Below are 27,626 nucleotides of genomic sequence, written 5' to 3' on the forward strand. Positions count from 1 at the left end.
TCTCTGTGTGGCCTGAAACCACACACACACACACACACACACACACACACACACACACACACACACACACACACACACACACACACACACGCGCACACACACACACATTTTAATACTTTATTTGGTTCCACAAATTATATTACATAAACAGGGAATCAAATGTATCGGGGCCAAGCAGCATAGGCCACATCGATGAAAGAGTAGATAGATTCAAGGATAGTGACTCAGCCCTGAAGTCACACTTACATGCAGTTGCTGTGGTGTCATTATTCAAATTCAATCACTTAAATACAATAATGTGAAACATCAAATATCAATGTAGCTTCTATGGTAATTACAGTCTTAATAACGGTCTATGGTGGTCTATAGAGCATCTCTTAGAACAAGTTGTTTGCTGTTGTCAATTATCATGAGATCACTTTCAGGTAAATTTGAGGGCTGTCAGTTTATCGCGTTAATTAGATTAATTAATTACACAGCAAATTATCGCATTATGAAAATTAACTCAAAATTAATTAATTTTCTTTTTATATATACATTTTATTTTCTTTATTTTTTTAAAATCTCATTCATTCCATAAGAACGTAGAATAAACATTAACATATATATATTTTTAATGGTCCATTTGCATGTTCTTGGTATCTGATTCTAGGGACATCTATGGATCTCAGGGAATGTATTCCCAGTGTCAGAAATACTGTCTGTTACCAGGCTTAAGTAAATTGTAATGAACCAAATGAGAATATCAATTAAATTCAATTTTTTCCTTTTTTTTCTCTCCTGTGAATAACACCATGCTAAAATTGACCAGACCTGAAAAATCTAAGCAAATGAATAAAGGGAAGATGATTAAACAAGGTTTTGTAGATACAGCACTGAATTCTGCCATCCGGACACATGCGATTTGAAATATGGTTATATAATATAAAATATCAGGCCTAAAATGGTTATGCGATTAAAATGCGATTAATTAGATTAATTAATTACAAATCCTGTAATTAATTAGATACATTTTTTAATCACCTGACGGCACTAGTAAATTTGCTATGATTAAAAACCCAACGGACTGTGTCCCTACCATTGATGTTTACATTTTTGAAAATGTCCTGCTTCCAGTGTAAGCAAGCATCTCGGCAAGGTGGCGGTAAAGGTGGACATGGCGTTAGACCTCTACACTTGGCAACGCTCCACCAAAGAGATTGAAATGTCCGACCTCGTCTTAATGGAGGTGAAGGGTCACGCACTTCCGCAGCCACGCTGTCCTCAACACGGGCCGCATCAATAATGCAATCCTCTAACGCAACACAGTAAATGCAAACCACTATATAGAAATGACATCACATGCTCTGTATTATGAATGCTTTTTATTTGTCTTTGTACTATCTGTATTTCTTTCCTCCTTTCTCTACCATTAATATTTAATTTGTATCTCTGTCCTGGTCGTTGCACTGCCCTCTGTCGGTCTGGGGAGGGTGTAGACTACCCTCTGTCGGTCTGGGGAGGGTGTAGACTACCCTCTGTCTGTCAGGGGAGGGTGTAGACCAGGGGTTCTAAAACTTTTTTATACCACAACCCCATTTTATTTAGGAATTGTTTTGGGGACCCCACACTTTTCCCCAATTTGTCCAGACGAAACCGATTTTGGTCGTATCAGTCAAAGTATTTTATCGTATGCACCTTTCATCCACACGGAACTGCGTTCTGGGAGCCTGAATACGCTATTTTCTGAGACCGGCTCCCAGAGTGGGCAAATCTGAAGACGCCCCCCTTGCGTCGCCATCTTTACAAGCCTATATGCGTCTTTTCCTGAACCGATGATGCGATAGCCCACCTCTCCCTTAACACTTTGGCTGCCATGGGTTAAATTCATTATCAACCGTAGGTTGCCGGCTCTATTTGTCTATAGAGAAAGTCCCCTTCTTTGCAGGGCTATAACTTTTTAAATTCTATTGCTACATTGCCATTATTAGGGCCCATTCAAAGTCCTATATGTATTGTTCATTGTGTAGCAACGTTAAACTTTTTCATTCACATATTCATAGTAAAGTATGGTCTAATGTCTAAGTATGTTTTCATCTCTTTCTGCAGCTTTCTCCAGAACGTGATCTATAGCCCCAAATACATTATATTGATGATGCAATACAGTTTTATGGCAATCAGCACGATATAAAAAATTCCAACTAGACGTACTTCTAGAAGTTACTACACGTCATCTGATGTTGACCGGATGGGCTAGGGGGCGTTTATAATTCCGTGGGCAGCGTTATACCAATCATCTAATGTGGGTCAAATGTTGATAATAGCAGTTAGTAACGAAGACGGTAATTTTACACGCTAAAACTCACCCCAGTCTCCGCGCGCCGTTGGGCGATCATCGTAGAGTAGAAATTTTACCATTATGGGATGTCGATTTACCCGGTCCATCTCCAGCTTGTATAATGGTATATACGTCCAAATCATGTTGTTTATCGAGTTATTGGCAATCGATCGCTATGTAGTGTGTCGAGATCGAGTCCCGGGACCTATATCGAGTGCCCGGAAGTAATACGGCCGACCAGCACAACCTCTACGGCACTTCCTGTTAAGCGATTGCGCCGATCGGCCACCAGATGGCGCTCCTGAACCGCCAGAGAGCTCAGTGGGTCCTCCTGGTGGATCTCAGGCCAGCGGAGGGGAAATATGAATCCGGTCCCAGATTTTAGAAATATTGATATCAAAGACGCTGTAAAGCGTCTTCGGCAACTTGAGCATGGCCGGGAATGACGTGTTTAGGCGTTTTCCGGCACCCAAAGTGTTAACCCGCATGTGCAAACTCAGCCAACATCACAACAACAATGGCATCGTACAGAGTAGTTGCATTCGTGTTACAGAAGCTATTGAGCTTGATCGGGCTTTTACAGCTAAATGTACTGCCCCTGTACTATCACCGTCGACAACAGATTGACATCTCCATTAATCCGCATGCAAAACCCAGCCAACAAAAAAGAAACATGAATATTATGTGTTATATGTCCTGGCTAGAAGTTTTTATTAAACACCGGGAGGCTACTGTGATTAATAAATACACGATGATACTATTACTAGCTAGAGATTAGCGTCATGTTAGATCCTGATCATTCGGCCAGTATCACGTCTTCTTGTGTTATCCTCTCTCCATCCACTCCTCTGCGTTGTGTACTTTTAATGGTCCTGACGTCTCATATACTGGCTGATACAATCCTTATCTCTCCCCGTTAGTGCGATCCGCAAACTATAATAATTCTCCACCTTCGTAAGAATTCGACACTTTGACACAGCGTAATACCTTTCTTGGAAGAGCGTTGTTTATTCAATAAACAGAACCTCATAATCAGATGTTATCAAATTGTATCGTCCTTGCTATCGTCCTTCTGCTATTCAGTCCAATGGTGGTCAGGCCTGGTCGTAGCCAGAACCCTTCTCCCGTTAGCTGAAGCTAATGATGATGTGTCATTCCTCCTCCTTTCCCCCCCTCTCCATGATGAGAGGAGAGAGTCTCTCAGTCCTAGTCAGATTGTAGTCTGCCCTTAGCCGCTCTTGGTCTGGCTTACACCCGGAACCACTGTCCGCTTTATAGGATCTTCGTCATAGCAACGATAGCCCACCCCTCTTCTGGTTGTCATGCGACGTGCTGTCATGACAACTGCTAATAACCTTTCACACATTTTAAACGTTTCATTTCTGTCAAAACCTCCATCGCGCTCTGCCTCTGTGTCTCCTGTACTGCTCCATTATCTTTGTGTCCTGGATCGGAATTCAAAACATTCTGCTCTGCTAACTCGGCCTGTGCCTGTGAAACCGCTGGTTCACCACTGTCTATATCATCCCGTGATGATAATGATATTACCCTCTTAAAGCGTCTCTTTATATCAGTTTATAAACCAAATATACATAGAAAAAACACCATTTTCTCTCAGTCACATAGCAGACCTTTTTCTGAAAACCCAAATAAGCTAGCTAAGTAGCCAAGCACATAGACGGTTCCATAGCATACGCCTTCAGTTGATCATGACAAATCCTCTCTTACCTTGACGATTACAAAGCCTCCATAATTTAGTAAATAGTATTCCCGTGGCTGGTGTTGAGATTTTACGATGCCAGCTTGTGAGAATTCGTTGTAGCCAGCCAGCTAGCGTTGATGCTATTCAATGCTATCAACATTAGCACTAGCATACCCAACTAACGTTAATGCCATTCAGAATTTATTAACATAGCTACAACACACAGTAACGTTAATACAATTACATGCCTCATTCATTGTTTGGAATGCACGGGTGGAGCTAGTCGAAAGGACTGGACACGGAGACAAGTTAAACATCAATCAATTAATTTAATACAACAGGTAACATTAGTTCGAGCTGCCTCCGACCGCACCACAGGGCTATTATATTATATACGGCTTTGACACACTCTCTCTGTAACTGAGGGGTACAATTCCCTGACTGTATTGTTAGATATGATATTTAATACCACTACCTCTTGTACTTTAACTTCTGGCCATCCAGTACATGATATAAGTATGATGAACACTTTCCCACCTGATGAAACGAATCCACACAAATGTACCAAATCGAAGGTTTAATATAGCAAAAGGTATATACAACGTTCACTTAATTACATTTATGATTTGAAATATGAAATATGCTCTTTTATGGCAAATGAGTATTCGTAGGTAAATCAACATTGAATGTCCAATCTCTGGTTACGCAGGGAGTAAGTATACAACCTGGAATATTTAGGAAACGATAGCGATGGTACTTAGATGATTATAGCTGGATACACTAAGGGGGCGGGGGGGGGTCCCGCTGGTTGTAAGACAGTAGGAGGGGGGGGTTAGAGAAGCCGCTGGCGGTATCCCATCTGGCCGACGGTGTCTTGGGAGAATTCAAAGTCTTGAACACGGTGCCCACAGAACCTCGGTCCGCAGACGAATACAGCTGGACCCTCTGTGGACGGTAGCTGCCGGTCCACAACGGAGAGACGTGAGGCGACCTCACTGGTGTAGAGCGCCGTCTCACCTGGAGTCCTCTCCGGGGGGTAGTTCCAACACTCCGCAGTGTTGGCCTTTATCCATGGAATAATCAAAGCACCCAAAGCATAATCCAAGCCGTGGAAGGCTCGCCGTCGTCCGGGTAGAGTAATCCAATATACAGGTCCAGTCGCCCTGGCCCGGAGCTCCTCGGATGCAAGCACCACTGGGGTCTGCCCAGCCTGGTTAAGCGTCCAGATAACGTCAGGAACGATGGGGGTACTGATAACTTTAGAACTCTAACCGAACGATGCACCATACATAAATAGACTATTATTAGCTTAATAGAATACGTCCAACTCGACGGTATAGTGCCAAACTATGACTATTCAACTATTAATCTACACGATATCTCAATGCCTATTCTGGGGCCAAGTAGGCCTTACTACACCACACGTGCGTCGTGGGGAGGCTTCGCGTCTGTCACTCTGTTGGAGGGTAAAGAACTGGACTAAAAGAAAGTTCTACTTTACTTGCGCCATATATATATGCGCTATGAACAAATAGTACCATTCGTATTTCACCCGACATATTCCTGCGCGGAACCGGGGCTTGCCACGACATGTTGGGCGGCACGATTGAACTTGGACCTAGGGGTATGGCAACCTAGCGCCAGGTTCTCGTCCAATGGTAGAATGAAACTATTATGGGCTGTTTAGTAGACTAAAGGGATATTCAGTGCATATTGTACAAGGAATATACAGGGGATATCAAACGATATACAAATACAATTAAATATATATAAATAAATATATATATTCGGTTTAATCTGATCCTTCACAACAGCCGCCCCCTAATTAGTCCCACCTAATTAGCTAAGCAGAGACAGATTAACCGCACTGTCTACCACTCAAGGTCCGCTGTAAGGGTCAGTCAACTCACAAAGTCATGGGGTCATGGTCATCATCGATAGTATCTGGGAGTCGGGGCAGTTCTATGAGCCTCGCCACGGGACGTGTGTAAGTGCGCCCTTGGACGAGTACTTCAGCTGCTCGGACCTTGCCATCGGCACCGGTGATCACTTTGCTTACGCGGCCAGCCGGCCACATAGCTCTGGGTAGTGACTGGTCAATAATCATGACGACTGTTCCTTCTGTCAAATTGTCTCTCTCTTTTACCCACTTCTGGCGGGTCTGTAGAGACGGTAGGTAGTGGAGCAGTCTGCTGTCTGATGGGACGGGGTTTCCTCCCTGTAGACAGTCTAGCTCATCGGGGAACGAGTCTCTCTGGGCTCGTTGTAGTAGAAGAAGTTCTGCTTCTTCGTAGTCAGCTGCTGACATGTCAGTGGTGGACTGAATCTCTGGGTGGTGCCGCAGGAATGTTCTTTGCTGCGCACTCTCTAGGGTAATGCAGTCATCTATGTTGGGGTCTGTGGAGGCGACAGTGCTCAGTCCACAGAACATAGGTTTCTTGTTCTCAGCCTCCTCGTTACTTGCTTCCCGCGGGGTGGGCGTAGGCCAATCTCCTTCCGGGAGCTTGAGGAATTCTGGTCCGTCACTGTAGATGTTGCGACGGGTTAGGTCATCCAGAGACATTCCCCGGGTGATGACGTCAGCTGGGTTGTGTTTGGTGTCCACATACCGCCAGCTCGCTTCTTCTGTTAACTCTTGAATCTCGGTGACTCTGACTCCCACGAAGACTTTGTATCTGCATGAATCAGACTTGATCCATGTGAGTACTGTCGTGGAATCTGACCACAAGATTGTTCTGTGCACCGGAATGGTGAGTTCACGTTGGATTAACGTGGCTAGATGCGCTCCTGCGAGGGCTGCGCAGAGCTCTAGACGTGGGATAGATTGTTGCTTACGTGGGGCTATTCTTGAGCGGGCCAGGATGAAAGCAGTGTGTATCTTTCCTCCCTTCTCTTGGGCACGCAGGTAGGCCACCGATCCGTAGGCTACTTCGGAGGCGTCGCTGAAGACGTGTAGATCAATCTCGCATGTCTCTGGCCTCACTGTGGATGGGAAGTAGCTGCGGCGTATATTGACGCCTGGGAGTGAGTGGAGTTCCGTCTCCCACTCTCTCCATGTTGAGGCAAGGTGTGCGGGTATTGGGTCGTCCCAGCCCTGGTCCTTGTCCCATAGTGCTCGTACAATCATCTTTGCCCTGGTGGTGTAAGGTAGAATACATCCCAACGGGTCATATTGTCTGGCGAGTGTTCTGTACACACTCCGTCTGGTGGTCGGTATCGCCGTCGACCTTCCCTGCTCTGGAGCCAAGGGTTTGTGTCTATAGTGGAGCGAGTCTGTTTTGAAGCGCCAGACTAGTCCTAGTGTCATTTCTTGGGCTTCTCCCGGGATTGTCGCCATCCAGGTCTCGCTGCTGGCAGCCTTGTCCGCGGAGGAGAGGCTGCGCAATACGTGCGGGTCACTGCTGGCCCACTGCCTGAGATCAAAGCCGCCTTTGATCAGGGAGGCGCGTAACTTGATTAGGAGAGCCTCGGCTTCTTCTTGAGTCGAAACGCTTTGTAAACAGTTGTCCACGTAGAAACTGTTCTTCACACTGTGTTGGACCTCTTCATCTGCTGCTGGGTCCTCTGTGACGTGTTTCTGTAGTGCAAATGTAGCACAGCACGGGCTGCATGCGGTTCCGAAGGGGAGTACTTCCCACTGGTAGATGGCTGGGTTCTCATCTCCGATCCTCTCTCTCCATAGGAACCGCAGCAGAGGCTTGTCCTCCTCTACTAGTCTCACCTGCAAGAACATCCCTTTGATATCCCCGCTGATAGCCACCTTGTCCTGGCGGAAGCGCAGTAACACGCCTAGTAGGGAGGGGCCGAGTGTGGGGCCGGGCAAGAGCTCTTTATTCAGATTTTGGGATCCGATCTGGTAGCTGCAGTTAAACACAATGCGATCCTTGCCGTTGTGATGGACCTTGTGATGCGGCACGTACCATGATTCGGTCGTCTGATCGGCCTCTTTAATGTCAATCTTTGTTACGTGTCCCGCTGTGATTAGCTTCTCAATCTCAGCGCGGTACACACTCTCTTGAGCGGGGTCTTTGGCTAGGCGCCACTCCGTGTTCAATAGATAGCGCTCCGTGGCGTCTTTCTTTGCGTGAAAGGTGGGCATTCCCTGGCGCCTCAGGAGTGGAGTTGCGTATCTCATCACTCCGCCGACTGTGACTCTCTTTGTCCCCTGCTCGAGTAGGTTGATGGCGTAAATGTCTTCTTTAGAGCGAATATCTTTCTTTTCGTTCTTAAGGGGAACTATTTTACTATTTCTTTCACTATTTGGGCACTTTTACACAATTCCTGTGAGTCTATGGAACACCTCTGTAATATATATATTTTTTTTATTCATTGTTTTGTATTTCTAATCAAGTCCTCAAAAACAGCATTTTTCTACCTCAAGATTTCGAGCTGTTTTGCAGCTGCAGGTGCCACCTAAACCACTGTGTGGCCTGCGCCGTCTGCTGAACAGTAACATGCAGCAGTGACTATATGACATCACATATAGGCACATTTTCAAACGACTCAGTTCAGTGAGGGTGAATATTGTGAGAGGAGAATTGGAAGAATGCGCCAATATGAGAATTTTGAGACATAGATCATATTAATATAAGTTCACATAGCTAGGAAACAATGCTAAACACTCAAAAAGGCCATTTATAAGATAGTTCCCCTTTAAAGGGCATTGTCTCTAGGGTCCATAGCCTCTCGACATGCTGCAGGAGAGTGGTGTCTTCTTCTGTCGTTCTGGAGTGGAAGCAGCTAGTGGCTGCTGTTCGGTTGAGAGATTTAGCGAGGGGGCCTTGTAGGGTCCACCCTAGGCGGGTCTCGACTGCTGCAGGACAGCCTCGGGGGCCTGTATGGACCCGGTCAATCGGGACTATGAGTTCTGCATGGTCGGAGCCTATCAGCAGGGTCGGGGTAGCGCCGTCTATGAGCGGGATAGGTAATTGGCGCAGGTGCACATATTTATCCATCAACTTGGTGACAGGGTAGGTGTACTGCGATAGTCCTATTTCTTGGCTGGTGAAAGCATTTGTAATCTTGTACCGTCGCTCTGGCTGCCCGTTTGCTGCGATGGTGAAGGAGACATTCTTGCCCTTTATCGTCTTTAAATCTCTTCTTATTGTCCGAATCGTCATTTCGTTCTTGCTCCCCCGCAGTCCCAACTGGGCCGCAGCGGACGCGAGCAGAAGGGTCTTCTCTGACCCGTCATCAAGGACGGCGTAAGTGTCCATGACTTTATCTTGGTAGCTCAATGTCACACGGACTACCTTTAAGAGCACTTGGGCGCCACTGCTGCTGGCGGGGTCAATGTACATGACACTTGCCTTGGTGCCGCTCCGTGGTGCAGGTGGAGGCTGTCTTCTGTTACTATCGTGTAGTATATCTAGATGGGCTCCATCGCACCGGCTGCACCTTTTCTTTAGGCGGCATTCGGCTGCCATGTGGGGCCGCGCACATCGATAACAGCGCCGGTTGGACTTTATCCATTGACTCACTTCTTCTGCATTCATCTTTGTGAATAGGTCACATTGTGACAGCCAGTGTTCTTTCTCACAGTAGGGACACGCTATCTTCCACTTCTCTTTTCTCGAGGGGGTACTGTGACTCTTACTGCTCGGTACTGACTCTGATTGGTGCATGACAGTCACCGATCTTCTTCCATCATTTATTCTCCTGGGTCCCTCTCTGGAGCTTGGCGTGCTCCGCCCAAATGTATCTAGTCGTAAGCTGCTGACTTCTCTCGCCAGGAAGTCGGCTAGATCAAGGAGGGATGGCTCGGGGCCGTTGGGATCCCGGTAATCTCTCTGCCGCCTAAAGCGCTCCTGTCTTGCGGGTGGCAGCTTCTCCAAAATCCTCTCGACGTTAGAGTTGGCGTATAGCTCATGCATGCCCTTCTCCCGTTGCGCTCCCAGCATCCCTACCAGGGACTGCACTTTGATTGACAGGTCGTCTAGTGAGCGATTGTCTGTGGCTGGGGGTAGGCGATCAATATGCCTTATCTCTTGGATTACGTAATCCCATATACGTCCATATCTCTGGTCCAGCGCCGCTAGGGCCGCTGTGTATGGTGTCGAAGAGGTGGCATAGGCTAGCGCTATATTGTGCGCTCGCGGTACTTTCAGGTGCTTCAGTAATATTGCATACTTGTGGCGTTCATCAGCGACAACCACCATCATTGTCTCTAAGCACATCCGGAGCTCCGTGTACTGTGCTCGACTCTCATAGGCGAAGTCTGGGAATGACGGCGTGGCAATGTATGACGCCGTGGATGGCTGATACATCGGCGAGCGTTGGGGGAGAGACCTCCTGGGCGAGTCCCCTCTTGCGCCTCGCTGTGGGCTGGTACTGACAGGGTACCATGGCCCGCTGGTCCAGGTGCTATTCCTCGGGGCTGGTCGTGCGTCGTGCTCACCCGTGAATAGAGTCGGGGGTCTGTAGCGCAGCGCCGCGGGGGTATAGCCTGGACTGTATGGGACCTCCTGGTCCGGTGGAGTACTGTGCTGTCGTCGGGCTTGGTTCTCCTCCTCTCCCTCTTCTTCCTCTATCAGATCTTCCAGATCCTGTAATCGTTTATTTAGCTTCTCCGCAGTGTATGCCGCTCCTTCCTTGTAGCTGGGTCTCGCTTGGACCGGTCTGTGAAGGGGGTCTGCGGGGGGTATAGGCTCGGTCTGTTGGTCAAGTTCAGGGTCGCTTGCTCGTTGAGGAGACGCTGCCCTTGACTGTTGTCTCGACGAGTTCCTTGAACCCCTGGCGGAGGGGGAGGGTGTTGCCTTGCGGATCAGCTGCTCCATTAGCTGCGCTTGTAACTTGTCGCGCTCGACTTCGCGCTTGGTGAGATCTGCTTCTCTTTGGGCACCGGCAGCGGCGCGCTGGGCGTCGGCCCGGTCTCTTGCCATATTCTCTTCTGTCTGAAGGCGTCTCATCTCCAGGCGTGTGCGCTCTTCTTCGCTCCGTTGCTGCGCTTGGAGGCGTTCTCTTTCAATAGTAAAATGTTCGCGCTCGCTAAGCGTCTGTGCTTGGAGTCGATCGCGTTCGGTAGAGGCTGTCAGGCTGACGAGGAACGCCTGTTGTAGCATCCTCTCCGCTTCGCTGGGGGAAGGCGGTTGTGGAGGTGAGCCGCTCCTGCGTGAGCCTCTCCTGGGGGTACTCGTTGGGGAGTCCTGGAGCTCTATTTCCTCGGCGCTCTCCTCCTCTTCTTCCGTGCAGAGTTCTCTCTCTGTAGGGTTGTCTTCCTCCCGGGGCTGGTCGGGGACTACTTCTTGGGTAGTGGCGGGGGGTAAAGGCATGTCCGCTCCCTCCTGGTCCCCACCGTGAGCTTGGTCAGTTACATTAGGACCTACTAGGGCCTCTGTGGTCGGGGAAACCTGGTCGTTAAGGTCAGACATAATTTTACTTTCTACTTTTACCGCGTTTACCGTTTGTCGAAGGCTAGGTAGTTGACTGACAGTGTAAGCCTCTAAGTACTGAGGTGTCTGTCGTCTGCGCCGCGGGCGTTCTAGGTTAGGAGGATCGTTTCGTGGAGTGTTCATCATAGGCCATTTCAATATTAATAACACTATATTAATATTACACTAGTTACCCTCCAGCTCGAAGGACCAATTGTAACTGAGGGGTACAATTCCCTGACTGTATTGTTAGATATGATATTTAATACCACTACCTCTTGTACTTTAACTTCTGGCCATCCAGTACACGATATAAGTATGATGAACACTTTCCCACCTGATGAAACGAATCCACACAAATGTACCAAATCGAAGGTTTAATATCGCAAAAGGTATATACAACGTTCACTTAATTACATTTATGATTTGAAATATGAAATATGCTCTTTTATGGCAAATGAGTATTCGTAGGTAAATCAACATTGAATGTCCAATCTCTGGTTACGCAGGGAGTAAGTATACAACCTGGAATATTTAGGAAACGATAGCGATGGTACTTAGATGATTATAGCTGGATACACTAAGGGGGGGGGGGGGTCCCGCTGGTTGTAAGACAGTAGGAGGGGGGGGTTAGAGAAGCCGCTGGCGGTATCCCATCTGGCCGACGGTGTCTTGGGAGAATTCAAAGTCTTGAACACGGTGCCCACAGAACCTCGGTCCGCAGACGAATACAGCTGGACCCTCTGTGGACGGTATCTGCCGGTCCACAACGGAGAGACGTGAGGCGACCTCACTGGTGTAGAGCGCCGTCTCACCTGGAGTCCTCTCCGGGGGGTAGTTCCAACACTCCGCAGTGTTGGCCTTTATCCATGGAATAATCAAAGCACCCAAAGCATAATCCAAGCCGTGGAAGGCTCGCCGTCGTCCGGGTAGAGTAATCCAATATACAGGTCCAGTCGCCCTGGCCCGGAGCTCCTCGGATGCAAGCACCACTGGGGTCTGCCCAGCCTGGTTAAGCGTCCAGATAACGTCAGGAACGATGGGGGTACTGATAACTTTAGAACTCTAACCGAACGATGCACCATACATAAATAGACTATTATTAGCTTAATAGAATACGTCCAACTCGACGGTATAGTGCCAAACTATGACTATTCAACTATTAATCTACACGATATCTCAATGCCTATTCTGGGGCCAAGTAGGCCTTACTACACCACACGTGCGTCGTGGGGAGGCTTCGCGTCTGTCACTCTGTTGGAGGGTAAAGAACTGGACTAAAAGAAAGTTCTACTTTACTTGCGCCATATATATATGCGCTATGAACAAATAGTACCATTCGTATTTCGCCCGACATATTCCTGCGCGGAACCGGGGCTTGCCACGACATGTTGGGCGGCACGATTGAACTTGGACCTAGGGGTATGGCAACCTGGCGCCAGATTCTCGTCCAATGGTAGAATGAAACTATTATGGGCTGTTTAGTAGACTAAAGGGATATTCAGTGCATATTGTACAAGGAATATACAGGGGATATCAAACGATATACAAATACAATTAAATATATATATATAAATAAATATATATATTCGGTTTAATCTGATCCTTCACAACACTCTCTCTCTCCTGCCGATTAAAATCGGCAGCTCTTCCTCCTCCTCATCACCGACTGCCTGTGAAGCTGCATTTGTGCCGCGGTGTGTCTCTTCTATCAGTTGGAAACTAGCGTCAGCTCCAAATCCCAGAACCGGACGACACAAGTTACTCCGCTAGCGAAAACAACGATAACGCTTCCGGTCGGGGGGTTTCAAAATAAAAGAGCGACGTCTAAAATGCGAAAGACATTTATTTTGTAAATTTGTGGCACGCACTTATTTCTTGAGACATTTTTGTTTTTACGGAAAACTTTTTTAAAATGAAAACTAAATGAAAACGAAAAAGATCGGATCCGTCTTCGTCTGGACAAGACCTTAACACTTTGATTGCCAGGCAGCAGGGGGCACTGTGGGCCTTCAGTGCCAGCATTCTATTCAATGGATAGAATTGCGTGTTTGTGTGGCGGTCAGGTGGCGTAGCAGAGATTGCGCTCGCACCAATGCAAGAGACTGCGGTCTCGACTCCCGGAGTCAGCATTGCCTTGGCTTGGGCTGATCGCTATACTAACTCGTTTGACTGGGTTAGGGGGAGGGAAGCCGTGGGTAGGAAACTGGCGTTGTGGACAGCGACGCCTACAGGTCAGGTCTGGGCGCTTGCTCAGCGGAGGCAGGACTTGAGGAAGGCAGCGTGACCTCCCACGCGTTACACTTCACCAATGAGAGCCCTCGCTGCCAGGTGAGAAGAGAGCCACTGGCTGTCGCCGCACGTGTCTGAGGAAGCGTGCGGATACTTCAGGGTTCCCTTGTACCGACCAGTAGGAGAACATGCGCACAACAACCAGGTAGGGCAGGGGGGGGGAATTGGCACAATGACTAAATTGGGACGGGGAGAAAAAAAGAGAAATCTGAGAAAGAGAGATACAAAAAAAATAATTGCGTGTTTGCACTGCTAAAAACGATATTTTATATTATAGCTATGGATCTAATAACGCCGTCGATTGTCAGTGAGTTGCTTCTGGTCAACATGCAAAAAACAGATCCACTTATCACATTGTCATTTTTCGCATGATTATCAAATCTTCCTGAAATCAACACTAGATTAACATTATTACGTCTCCTCGTGCATACATGAAATGGGCCCTGGAGCGCGGCGCTCCCCCCCTCCACTGCCACCAACGGTACACATCCACACACAGCACACACAGACAGCTTCAATCGCGGGAGAAAAAAATATCAGATCAACGCAAGATTGGATATATAGAGTCCTTACCTGGTCTCTGACGTAATGCAAAAAAAATCCAATTATCTGATCGCCATTCCAGTTATCCACAGCGATCCTGTCTCCGACGTTATTGGGCATTGCACATGAACGGGCAGGCGGGGTCAGTTGTCCAAGCCATCCCTACAAGCGTGTGTTTTGCCGGAGTGTTTAGGACCTGCCCCCACGCCACAGCTCGGTAGAGAAAAGAAACTACATAGTTTCTAATGGAGTGCAATAACGGCAGAAGGAGTTAGAGGGCGGTATAAGACCGTCTGCCAGCTCAGACACATTCAGTACAGCATGCACAAGGTGCCCCACTGAATTATGAATGGCAATAGCGAATAAAAGAAATACCGAAGCAAAAACGTAGATCTACGTTTCTGTGATGAGGCCGGCACTCAAGCACTGGGCCACAGAAACGTAGATCTACATTAACGGCACCCAAAGGGTTAATGTATCACGTAATTTCAATGTGGAATTAACACATCCAGCGCCAAAAACGCTGTACAGCGTTATTGCTCGCCATGCTTTGAACGCCAACAACGCTGTACAGCGTTTTTGAGATCAATATTTAATTTTTTCGCCATGGCATTCATAATTCATCCACCCAACCTCCGGTGCTGCAGCGGGACCCTGAATGGGACTACAACGCCTCAATACCGCCACCTGGTGGATGGTCGGGCGAGTTACACTCTCAAAACCGGATGGTGTGATCGGCGCGTCGAGGAAATTCCTCCGGCAGTCACATCATGTTACGGGACTACAGACAAACACTATAGTGCATATGGATCGCTGCCATAACGCAATAATCGATATGATTTCGGCGTTTATTGCGCCATACAAACCGGAAATGGATGTAGGAGATCGGCGTCAAATAATTGGGATCTTTCTCATCCAGTCTCATCGGCGCACGGTAAGAGGACAGTAACGTTATTTTCAACCCGATTGTTTATTCATTTCACTGCAAACCATCTGCTCAACATATCAACCCATAGTAAATAAAGCCGTTACTGACGATCAAGGAATTATAAACGACCCCCCCCCCCTTTCCTTCACGCATGATGAAACTAATGTATACCGATCATATACATTTGAATTTTTTAATATAGCGTGTATGGGAAAGAAACGCCAATCGATAATCTATATGCTTCAGGGCCTATAACTACTGTTTTTGGAATTACAGCAGAAAATATTAAAAACATACTTATATTCTCGACGCTAGTAACACAACAATGTATGAATGAAAAAATATAACGTTCCCACATCCTGAACGATAGATAATCGATGTTGAATGGGCCATAGTAATGTCAATATAGCAATACAATTTAAAAAGTTATAGCCCTGCAAAGAAGGTAAACATCTCCATAGGGTTATAGTGCTGGCAGACTGGCTATATTGATGGATATAACTTATGGCGGGGAATGTGTTAAGGACTATCAAAATAAAAACTAACGTTGTTGAACTTGATCATGCATATTTATTAGAACATTTAATTACAGCACTATGTTATCAATACACATTTATAAAACTAGGCATATTTAGCCAAAATATGTTGCCAAAACAAAAACAAACAAAAAAACGCGACCCCACTTTGGAGAGCGTAATGCGATATCTCCCCCAGATCCCCTTCCTGCTGAACAGGCGCCCCAACCAACCAGTAGGAGTCGCTAATGCAACGACCAGGACTCTTACCCTCACTGACTTCCCACCTGCAAACACTGATAATTACATTCAGTAGTGAACGTCTGACCAAGTTGGAAGTACCGCTGCCTGGGATAGGGAGGTGTAGTCTGACGTCGCTTTGGACCGCCCGCAAGGTCCACCCGTATAGGGATTTATCATTGGGAAAATGGATTATCGGCTATTGTAACAATTCTGCCACATGGAAATTGAAAAGCTTTCCATTTTTGCACAAAATGAGTTCCCTTCTATCACTAACATTATTGTTTAAGAATTCTTGGTTGAAATAAAATTTGGCGATTTTTCTTTATGATTGATTGCGAATATCTTCATGTTGAGCTATAGATTGTGGATGAATACGCACAGAAAGGTACACCATGTAAATGTTGATTCTTTATTTGTTTTAAAACGAGACGATTTAGAAATGGGCAATGGGGAAATACATTGCGTTGGACAGAGGGTGGAACACGGAAAAACGGCAATGACGTAACCACTACACCTCCCTATTGAACCTGGGTCTCTGCGGTGGTAGGCGATGTGATGCCATTTTTGAAAATAATAAATGTATTTTTTAGGGAAAAATAAACCTATGCTCTATATTGAAAGTTCCACGCCTGTGTTACTCTTGTGTCTCTGCAGGAGCGCTCTCAGCTTCCTGCCACCATCTTGCTCGCCCAACACAAGGACCGTGCTGCTCAGCTGGAGAGCCAGATAGAGAAGCAGAAGCAGCAAGTCAAGACCACCACTGTCTTTTCTACAGGCATTCTCATTGTGAGTACTACTGCACATCAGGCTATTTCATAATAACACTACTGCATATTTTGGGGGCGTCCTGCTGGCCCACCAGGTTGGGCGGCACAATCGGCACATTCTAGTGATCCTGGGCACCATGCGTCTTGGGTACCATTTATCCCGAGTACAAATCTGGCCTGAGACTTGAGTTTAATGTTGTCCCCCGCTCAAACTTCATTCATGGAGTTTGGCTCCTTCTGAAATGATAGATTCTCAGCACTGGGCTATTCCTGTGTCAGGCAAATACTGCGGCATGGTCATGCTGGACCTACAAAAGGCCTTCGACACTGTCAATCACACCATTCTGATTGACAAGCTAAAAGCAATTGGTTTTGATAGTCTATCGGTGAGCTGGATGCAATCCTACCTGGAGGGGAGAGAGCAGATGGTGGAGGTAAACGGTACCCTATCCCCCCCCCTCACAGTAAGCTGTGGTGTTCCACAAGGAAGCATACTAGGTCCGTTACTGTTCCTAATTTATGCAAATGACATGTCGTCAGCTTGTGACTGCAACTTGTTCCTGTTTGCGGACGACTCAGCCCTGCTGGTCTCTGACGAGAACAAGTTACAGGTTGAAAAAACCCTCAGCTCAGAACTAGGCAAAATCTGCATATGGCTCGCTGATAACAAACTATCATTACACATGGGCAAAACGGAGTCCATTCTCTTCGGTTCAAATAACAAACTCAGCAAGACCGACGGCTTCTCAGTTACAGTGGGTGACAATATTGTCACAAGGAAAGAAGATATTACCTACCTGGGTTCAATCCTAGAGGCAAATCTTTCCTGTGACAAAATGGCATCCAATGTAATAAAAAAAGTCAACCAACGAACTCGATTCTTGTACCGGATCTCCTCACTGGTAAACAAGAATACCCTGAAGACTCTGGCAGGAGCACTCATTCAAGGGTACTACGACTATGCTTGCACCTCATGGTACCAAAGCACCTCAAAGGCGCTAAAAACAAAATTACAAACATCTCAAAACAAACTGGTCAGACTACTGCTTGACCTTACTCCTAGAACCCACCTCACCCCTGCCCACTTTGACAGCCTAGGATGGCTTAGAGTAGACGACAGAGTACAGCAACTTGCAATGGGCCTGGTCTACAAGATACACTACACGACCAAGGTACCCATGTACATGTCAAAATACTTCCCAAAGGTCAATGAATACCACGATCACAACACCAGAGGGAGCTCCACAAATCATGTTAAACCCAGATTCGGCTCAAACAAGGGACTAAACACGTTTCGCAATTATGCCACATCAATGTGGAACGCACTACCCAAAGCTGTAAAGGAATGTGAATCACTACCCACTTTCAAAAACACTCTCAAAAAAACACCTACGGGAGACTGCAATTCGAAACTGGCCCCTGTAAATGTCCTAACACAACCCCCTCCAATGTACAGTAAAAATGACCAAGTATGGTCTTGTCAATATTCCAATGTACAGTTTTGCTTGTACAGTTGTACAGTGTCCCCCCCCCCCTCCCCCCCCCCCCCCCCACACTCCTACCCAACCCCCCCCCCCCCCCCCCCCCCCACCCAACCACCTCCAATGTACAGTACCCCCCCCCCACCTACCCAACCTCCTTCAATGTACAGTTTCTACGTCAAATGTATATACTTCTTTTCTGGACTCTTTTCGTATCACACTTGACTTACTGACTTAAGCCTTTGCACTCCCTGCGGAGCATAGGCCACTGACGATTTCTTTCCATGTTGCGCGGTTTTTGGCCTCCCGAACGATGTTGTGCCATCCCAGTCCAGCCTCTTTCATTTCCCCTTCCCAAGAACGGCGCCAGGTGTTTCGAGGCCTGCCGCGTTTCCTCTTTCCAGGTGGGTTCCATCGTAGGGCTTGCCGGGTGATGTTTGTGTCTTCCTTTCTCAGGGTATGGCCTATCCACATCCACTTTCTCTTCTTTATTTCTTCTGGCGGGGGTAGTTGTTTTGTGCGCTCCCACAGGTCCAGATTTGTAATGACATTTGGCCATCTCACTCTTAGAATGCGGCGGAGGCAGGAATTTATGAAGGACTGTACTTTCTGATTCAGCCCTACAGTTGTCTTCCAGGTCTCTGCGCCATACAGGAGGACTGATTTAACATTGGAGTTAAAGATCCTCAGCTTTGTGTTGGTTTTTATTTCGCGAGACCTCCATACTCGACCAAGTAGGTTGTATGCCGTTCTTGCTTTTCCGATTCGCACTCTGATGTCTTCTTCTGTGCCACCCGCTGTATCTACTATGCTCCCAAGGTAGGTAAAGGAGTTAGTTTCTTCGATGGCCTCTCCCTCTAGTTCAATGTTTTGCTGGCACTTTGTGTTGATCTTCATAATCTTGGTTTTTACCCTATTGATCTTCATTCCTAGAGTTGAGGCTGTTTCCTTTAGTTTGTTGGTCTTTTGTTGCATTTGCTGGTGACTGTGTGATAAGAGAGCTAAGTCATCTGCAAAATCGAGGTCTTCAAGCTGGTGCATCAGTGTCCACTGGATGCCGTTTCTGGCTCCTTCGGTTGTCTTCTTCATTGTCCAATCAATGGCCAGCAGGAACAAGAAGGGTGACAGCAGGCAGCCTTGTCTCACTCCGGTCTTTATCTCGAACGGGTTTGAGGGCTCCCCTCTGTGCAGTACCCTACTTGTCATCCCGTCATATGATCCTCTGATGATGTTGATGTACTTCGGTGGGATTCCATAGTGCTCCATCAGGTGCCACAGACTGTTCCTATCTAGACTGTCAAAGGCCTGTTCGAAATCGATGAAGTTGATGTATAAGGAGCTGTTCCATTCCAGGGACGGTTCGATGATGATCCTCAGTGTGGCGATCTGGTCTATGCATGACCTTTCTTTCCGGAATCCTGTCTCTGAGGAGCATGTCAACGGCAGTCTTCATCCTATCTAGAATTATCCGGTTGAAGACTTTGCTGGCAGTTGAAAGTAGCGTGATCCCCCTCGTATCACAAACAGTACTGTATTTGCAAATCTGGTATGTCATAAATATATAGATGTAGCAGTACTGTCTATCTGTATGTCATATATGTTACGATGAATTGAAAATGGGGGACCCTGATGTAAACAAGATGAAAGTCTTTCTCTGGTCTGCATCCCCTTAACAATTGTATGTATTGAGCTGTACTGTACTGTACCCATTCTGCAATCTGTTAATAAAGTTTTCAATCAATCAGACTGGGCTCGCTTCAGGTGGAAGCAGGATGAGCTCATTGAAACACGAGAGTCTGCCTCACTCGCTAAACACATGGTTAGCATACTTCCACGGGGGTGCAGTGCAGGTTAGCGTCACAGCGGCGCACACAGTCAAAATGTATGTGCTCGCCCTGCGTGGCTGCTGGATGGAGCTGGTCTCAGGTCAGCGCTAACTGTGAATTTGGCAATGGGCTGCTTGTTGACACAGGGCTGATGTTAATGCTTCAAAGGGAGGATGTTCCTCAGTGTGTAGAGCGACTTGGGTGTGGGAACAGACCCTCATCTCCTCCGTCATGTCATCACATTCCTGCAGGCAGCGTCCGGGCCTACGGAGACAGTATGAGGGCTCAGGGCCCTGGCAGGTCCCTCTGTTGAGCTGTCAGCTTTGTGCCCAGGGTGTCTGCGGAGAACTTCCATTTGGCTGCCACTCTGCTTTTCACTCGTTTATTTTCATTTCACCGTGATGAGATAGGCCTGTGTCATCACCCCCCCCCCCCTAACGGCCCTCATGGGGTGGTTGTCTCCCCATAGTGCACTGGGGCGTGGGAGAGATCTCTGTTCAGTGCTCACCTGAGCCAATACAAGTCAGGTTTTGACATACTTGCGTAGCCTGTGTCTAATCTCTAATCTCATCTCCATTGGATCAGGCTTTCCTCTAAGTGGTAGTTCTGTATGGAATACATTCCTTTAATGTCACCCTGCAGCACATATAATTTCACTACAGGGTGGCCGTGGGTCTTTAAAATAAAATCTTTAAATTCATCTTTTAAATGGAATGGTAAATGAACTGCATTTATATACAACCAATGCGTGGAGGCAACCATGCAAGGTGATGACCTGCTCATCGGGAGCAGTTAGGTGTTAGCAGTTAGTGTCTTGCTCTAGGACACTTTGACACGCTGCCGGGAAGAGCTGGAATCAAACCGGGAACCTTTCGATTACCAGACAATAGGGCTGACCTCGAATAGTCAACTAATCGATCAAAATGAGCCGTAGTGGACTGCCAACCTCTTAGTCTAATGCAAAAAATTATAATAATAAAAAAGTTTTTTAATTCTTTTATTTTTATCATTCCTTCCAAAAGCAAAGAGGCATAGAAGCGTGGCTAATGCTAATGGCGCGCATACCGGAGAGGCTAACTGCCTAAGAAAACGGGCACAGAGGCACTGAAAGAGGATTTCACCCGTCTAATGAACACACTAGTCAGTGACTAGCCAAATAACAAATATCAAGATGTATCCATCAGTGGACCAATTGCATGCTTTCGCAGAGGACAAGAAGCCTTCAGTCGACTCAATGTCGACAGACATTATGCACCCCCCAGCCCAAATGGAATGATCCTACAGTCGACTACAGCGAATTGTGGCCAATCAAAGTCAAATATACAAATCCTTAGTCGGGGACAGGCCTACCAGACAATAAGACTTTGGTCTTATTCGTGTTCTCAAACTTTGGCCCTAGTGACGTGATGGGCTGTTGCATGTAGCATCTGCATCTGTATGGATGGTATGGAGCTTAGTCGTTAAAAACTGTCAAAAACGAATGCCAATATTTTATCAGTATCCATACTTTATAATAGCCTGATGCCGTATTTTTTACGAGTTGAGTGGATGCGTGACCGGAGCCGTGTGTGTGTGAGAGAGAGTGCACGCTTTGCGTAGTGGGCGTGTCAACAGTGACTGCTGAACACACACAGGCATTTTCCACGCTGTCCGTTCGTGATTCTTTCTAAAGCCAGGACTCCACAGTGCAAGCATTTCACTCGCATTTGTGACAAAAATAGCGAACAAGAAAGATAATTTAAGAGCACATGTGAGTAAGGATTATATCCCATAAGCTGACCGTTCGATGACTTCAACTAATGTTAGCTGCTAATGTCAACCAAGCTCGTCCCAAAACAGTTAAACTAATCCTGGAGCCGCTCATCGCTGTCTCTGCACGGATAGTTTTCCAACAGTGAGGAATGGAGGGTCTCTCACTCTCTCTCGCGCTCTCACTCTCTCGCTCTCTCTCTCGCTCTTTGATTTTAAGTAGCCAAACGTTACATAATAAAAAAAAAAATAGATAGTTGATGATGATAAATATTTCACTGAAATATATATTTTTTTTTTATCCACTTCTGTATTTTCCTCCCATCCCAATTTTGTCGTTATGCCAATTCCCCCCTCCCCTTCCTGGTTGTTGTGCGCATGTGCCCCCCACTGGTCGGTCTAGGGAGCCCTGAAGTCTATCACATGCTTCCTCCGATACATAGGAGACAGCCAGCAGCCTCTTTTCACCTGGCAGCAAGGACTCTCATTGGTGAAGTGTAACGCGTGGGAGGTCACACTACCTTCACCATTTCCCTCCCTTGCTGTGCAGGCGCCCTGACCGACCTGTAGGAGTCGCTGTTTACAACGACCAGATTACCACCCACCGGCTTCCCTCCCACTGACACTGCCAATTGTGCCAGTATGACGACCGGCCAAGCCGGAGGCACCGCTGACAGCCGGATTCGATACCAGTGTCTCTGCGGTGGTAGACAGACGCATAGTCCGCTGTGCTACCCGGCCGCACTTTCACTGAAATATTCTAAAATCATTTAGACTGATATAAGCCATTCTCCCTCTCGTGTGAGCGTATGTACATTTGCTATAGACTACTCTTTCTGACATGAATTAGGCTAACGATCCTGATTCCTGAGCCTATTTCATTCAAAAGGAAGATATTAATGTATATATATTGTCTTTTTCTTTGGTATAACATAGTGTGGTGTGGAGAGATAACACATAATACACGTAATAACAAATGGAGATAAGCTAAAGTATATAGCTTGGCAGCTCTAACGGAATCATTTTATTATTTTGGATTATGTTTCAACGGCGTCGTAAAGAAGAATTTTCCATGTTATATCATCTAATATTATATTCCCTTACTTGTCCATGATATTATAGGTTTTTGCCGTGGTATCGTTTTAGAATCGGTATTGTGATACTTAGATTCATTATTAACAAATTATTAACAAGGGTGGAGATTAACCCGTTTTATGAAACAGAGCCACCATAATACGGCTGCGGTCAAAATGATTTACAACATAGAAATTGGCATTCTATCTTTTATATAGCCTAAACAAGTCCAGCCCAACAAGCCACAACAAGTAGCCCAATACACTACTATGAAAAGTAGGCCTACAGGAGCCCTTGGTAGGTGATTGTAAACAAAAACAAAAAGATTCATTAACACATTAACTGCCACGCAGTTTGCCCCTCTCATACCACTCTCTGCCACCACTCTAAGCCTATGGAGATGTTCACCTTCTTTGCAGGGCTATAACTTTTTAAATTGTATTGCTAAATTGACATGACTATAGCCCATTCAACATCGATTATCTATCGTTCAGGATGTAGGAACGTTATACTTTTTCATTCATAGATTCATACGAAAATACCGTCTAGAATATAAATATGTTTTTATCGTTTTCTGCTGTAATTCCTAGAACATGAGTTATAGGCATAAACGCATATATAGATTATCAACTGCCGTTTGTTGCCGATACACGCTATATTAAAAATTTGAGACCGATGAGACTGGAGGAAAAAGATCCCACTTATTTGACGTAGATCGACTAGATCCATTTCCGGTTTGTATGGCGAAATAAACGCCCAAATCATATCGATTATTGAGTTATGTCAGCGATCGATATACACGGATGTGTGTCTATAGTCCTGCAACAATATGTGACTGCCGGACGCATTTCCCAGATGCACGGAGATCACCAGAGATCCATTTCCGGTTGTAACTCGCCTGATCATCCACCAGGCGGCGGTATTGAAGCGTTGCACGGTTGTGCCGAGTCCCACTGTCTCAGCCGAGGCTGGGTGAGGGAATTATGAATACCATGGGGAAAAAATGAAATATGATCTCAATAACATCGTACGCCGTGGAATGGCGGAATTCGCATGACCTTGAAACCCGTCGTAAGCCGTTTTTGGCGGTGGATGTGTTAAGGACAAATATATTCTTTCACATTAATACAGTTTTTTAGACTAATGTTCTTTGCCTTACTGATCATTTTCAACTGACGTATTTACTCAGAAGAGAATGCCTATATTTTTCATGTTTGGTGCTTATTTTCATAGCAAAATTGGCCTTAAATTTAATTAAACGGTGGCATTAAAAGGTCTTAAATGTAACTTGCTGATACAGTAGACACCCTGCACTATACGGCACTCCGTCATAAAGCCCCCAACATTTCAAGCAGAACCAGCCTGTCCACCGCCACCAGTGGAAAAGGAGCTGATTCCAGAGCAGTTCGATCTAAACAGAGGATGTGGTTCTCTGGAGTTTTCTACCCCTTGATATGCAGCATGAAGGAAAAGTTGCTGATGGAGAGAGAAACTGTATGATTGTGTTGCTCTTGGCTTAAAAGTTGGACCCGTTTTTCTTCACCACCACCAGCCCCCCCCCCCACACAATTTCTCCCCTGATCCTCCTATAGCTCCTGGCTCCTCTTGGTGGGCTAGGGCGCTCTCCACTCTCGCCATGCGCGTCTGCTGCTGTGCTGTTGCTGCGAGCCTCCGGGTTGGGGGGGGGGGGGGGTTGTGGTTTTGGATTTCCCTCCACCTCAGAGTCCAGAAGATTAACGTCTGTTTGACTTGGGGAGCGTTTCAGCAGAGGCTGGTGTGGATTCCTGCAGAATGCTGGAATTCATTTATTTATCTGTTAGTTTGTGGTTCCTAGTCGGGCCTTCAGGGGTTCTTCCAGCTTTTCTTCACCAGGAAACGGAGGAAGTGCAGTAGGTAGACCTGCGTTTAATAAAAAACTGGCTGAATCTCGGAAGCTTCCATGCATTTCAGAGTTGATTTGTGCACCTTTGTTCAGTGATGGGTAGCATCACTGATTCACTGTCTCATGGAGATTGAAGCGCGATGAGGAAGCGGAATTTGAAGATGCTGAAGGGAGGGGGTAACTGATTAACGACTTCTAGGTTTTGATACGGATGTTTGGGTGACGTAATGCCCCCTCCCCCATGCCCCTAGCTGCCTCACCCCAGGCCAAGGTGAGCCATCACTGTGGGGAATGACATACAGTTTCTGCCTGTTCTCTCTCCAGGCCTTGGAACGTGAGGATGCCAGTGCACCTCGAGCCTCTTCCTAGAGCCTCGTGTTTATTTAAAGACGGAGTGATCTAACGTTGCATCTAGCTGTGTCATGGTGTTTACTGTCTTGAGTAGTGCAATATCTGAGCCACGCTGGCGCTTCTGTTGAGCCTGGCTGATCTACCAGCAGTGGAGAAATGGACCCCAACTGTGGGGGGGGGGTTAATGAGACTCCTTGAAAGATGGGAGCGTGGGTTGATTGGGTGTATGTTTGTACCTCTGTTCATGAATTTTATTTATTTGTAATCAAATTAAATGACATGTTGAAGCAGTATTACCAAGAAATTTGCGATGAGAATAGAATAGACCATTGTGACTGAAAAGCCGCAACATGATGGAGATGGAACACAACAGACACGGAGAGCCGCAGACGCTCCTCAGGGTAGAACCAAGTTGATGGCCTCAAGATTTGTCACATCATATATTATATTATGTTTTGTTTTGGAAAAGCCATTGTTAGATGTTAGATGATACATTGTTAGACCAACAAAAGAAAAAGGAAGAATAGATGGTGTCATTCTGGCCAAATGAACCCAGCTGTAGCACAGAGTGGATTTAGTCATCCTAAAATGCCATGAGAATGGATGCTGAGTGAGGATAGCCTGTCCCCGGGGAAGGTAGGTGAGGTCCAGGTGCAAGGTGAGGTGAGGTGGGTCTGTGCCGCAAGGCGGTTGGGATGGGCCTGGTCTTGCCTCAGGAATGGTCTGGAATCAGTCAGTAATCCCTTACTTTGTAGACACTCCATTGAACAAAGGAACACACGCACGCATGCACGCACGCACGCAGCCACGCACGCACACACACACACACACACACACACACGCACACACGATACTGAGCCTGGGCAAACATCCTTTGAAGACCAAAGTATCTTTTTTTATAACCGACGTCCGCTGAAATCAAAAGAGTCTGTCTGTGTGGGAGGCAGGTACCTGTTCTTTGCTGAAACAGCCAGCTTGTTGTTTGATACATAGGACTGTGCTCCACTGCCAAGCAGGATGACAAATTGCCTTTTTGCCAGTTACCCTTTTCTCACAGCTAATTAACACGGGACATCATAAACCAGCAAGTGGTTTACGTGCTGTCAGTTACTGTGTGTGGTCTATATGTATGTGCCAATTAGGTTATTGTGTTTTCCAGCTTGAGCGTGTATAAATAAGCAAGGTATGAAACCTTTCCTCCAACCAGGCCACCATAGCTAGTGGGCTCAGAATTAATGTCTTGGAAGCCAAAATTGGGCGACCAAACACACACATTGGCTGTCTGCCAAATCGGCATGTAGTAAAAACAAGCCTACCAGCCACAGCCAAGATGTACCAGCATTTGCCTACACTTAATTTCATGTCCTGTGTTTTAGGGGTGCGCTGGTACCACCTTCTCACAACTGACGCTGATTCCTAGTCTTACACTTTAAGTCAGTGGTTCCCAAACTGTGGGGTGAGCCCCCCTGGGGGGCACGGGCAAACTGTGGGGGGGGGGCCCTTCCACTAGTCTAGTGGAATGCTGGCACAGCGCTAACACAGTGTGAAGAGAGGTCTGGCTATGCGAGACTTGCAGTAAAACCAAAAAGGATCAGAGCGGAATGAAATGTATTCATATTTTGAATACAATATGTTGCACGCAAGAGCTGTAAACAAACACTGTTGCTAGGTTGCCGTCACACAAAATTGGTCAAAGTGAGCTAGCTAGCTAACACAATGTTAGCTATCTAACCAGGGAGAGAGAACGAGAATCTGAAAACAAAATGGAAAGGTTTTTGTCAGGAATGAAAAGAAAAGGTGACTCACCCATAATGAGCGTTCTAGGTAACGTTCACATTGTTCACGTTACAAAGCCAAAAACAAGAAGGTACGACGAGGCTCAGCTCCCCCCAGAGACCTCTGCTCTCCCTTGGCTTCACATCTGGTGAAGTCGTGTAATTCTGCTTCAATCTTTTTTTAAATAACATTTTAAGGATGCCTGACTGAAAAGGTTAAAATGTATTGTATTTGGGTATTGTCTGATCTAATCTAAGTAATAGATACCGAACAGTATAGATTTAGACCAATCTCCTGTTCTTTTGGACAACAATTATATAGTACATTTTAAAGAGCTCATATGGGCAATTTCACTGTTTCATGCATTGCTGTTGGGAGGGTTTTCTTTTGTTTAGCCCAACTCGGCCCTCAACTCCAACTAAAGAAGTGAAATGTTTTCATGAAGAAGGTCCATTGTGTAGAGACTTGTACCTAGATCTGTCTCTCTATGAGAGTCGGGGGGGGGGGGGGGGGGGTGTTTACAGCTGCCAACATGTCCTGAGCCTGCAGGCCGTTGACCTGAGGGGAATCTCTCCACCTTGGTCCAGCTTTCAACACCATCTTAAATAAAACGTCCCACAGGTTCCAGCGCCGTTGGCATCCGGTCCTTCCCTCACAGCCCACAGAGCAGCTGACATACCTGACGACGAGGCTTCCATGGGCACCTAGAGAGAGAAACACACACACACACACACACACACACACACACACACACACACACACACACACACATACCCACACACACATACACATACACGTAAACAGACCAAA

At 46.5% G+C, this 27,626-nt stretch overlaps 1 protein-coding gene across 1 annotated transcript in view; it reads left to right on the top strand.

Annotated features, from left to right (window-relative positions):
- mnat1 (MNAT1 component of CDK activating kinase) overlaps positions 1-27,626 on the top strand; it is an 86,618-nt gene that overhangs the window by 24,519 nt on the left and 34,473 nt on the right. Inside the window, 1 exon segment of the mRNA XM_084309923.1 lies at positions 16,565-16,696. Within this exon segment, the coding sequence (XP_084166049.1) occupies positions 16,565-16,696 (132 nt within the window).

This window comes from Notolepis coatsorum (assembly GCF_963971535.1).
Source record: "Notolepis coatsorum genome assembly, chromosome: 3".
Lineage (NCBI taxonomy): Eukaryota > Metazoa > Chordata > Actinopteri > Aulopiformes > Paralepididae > Notolepis > Notolepis coatsorum.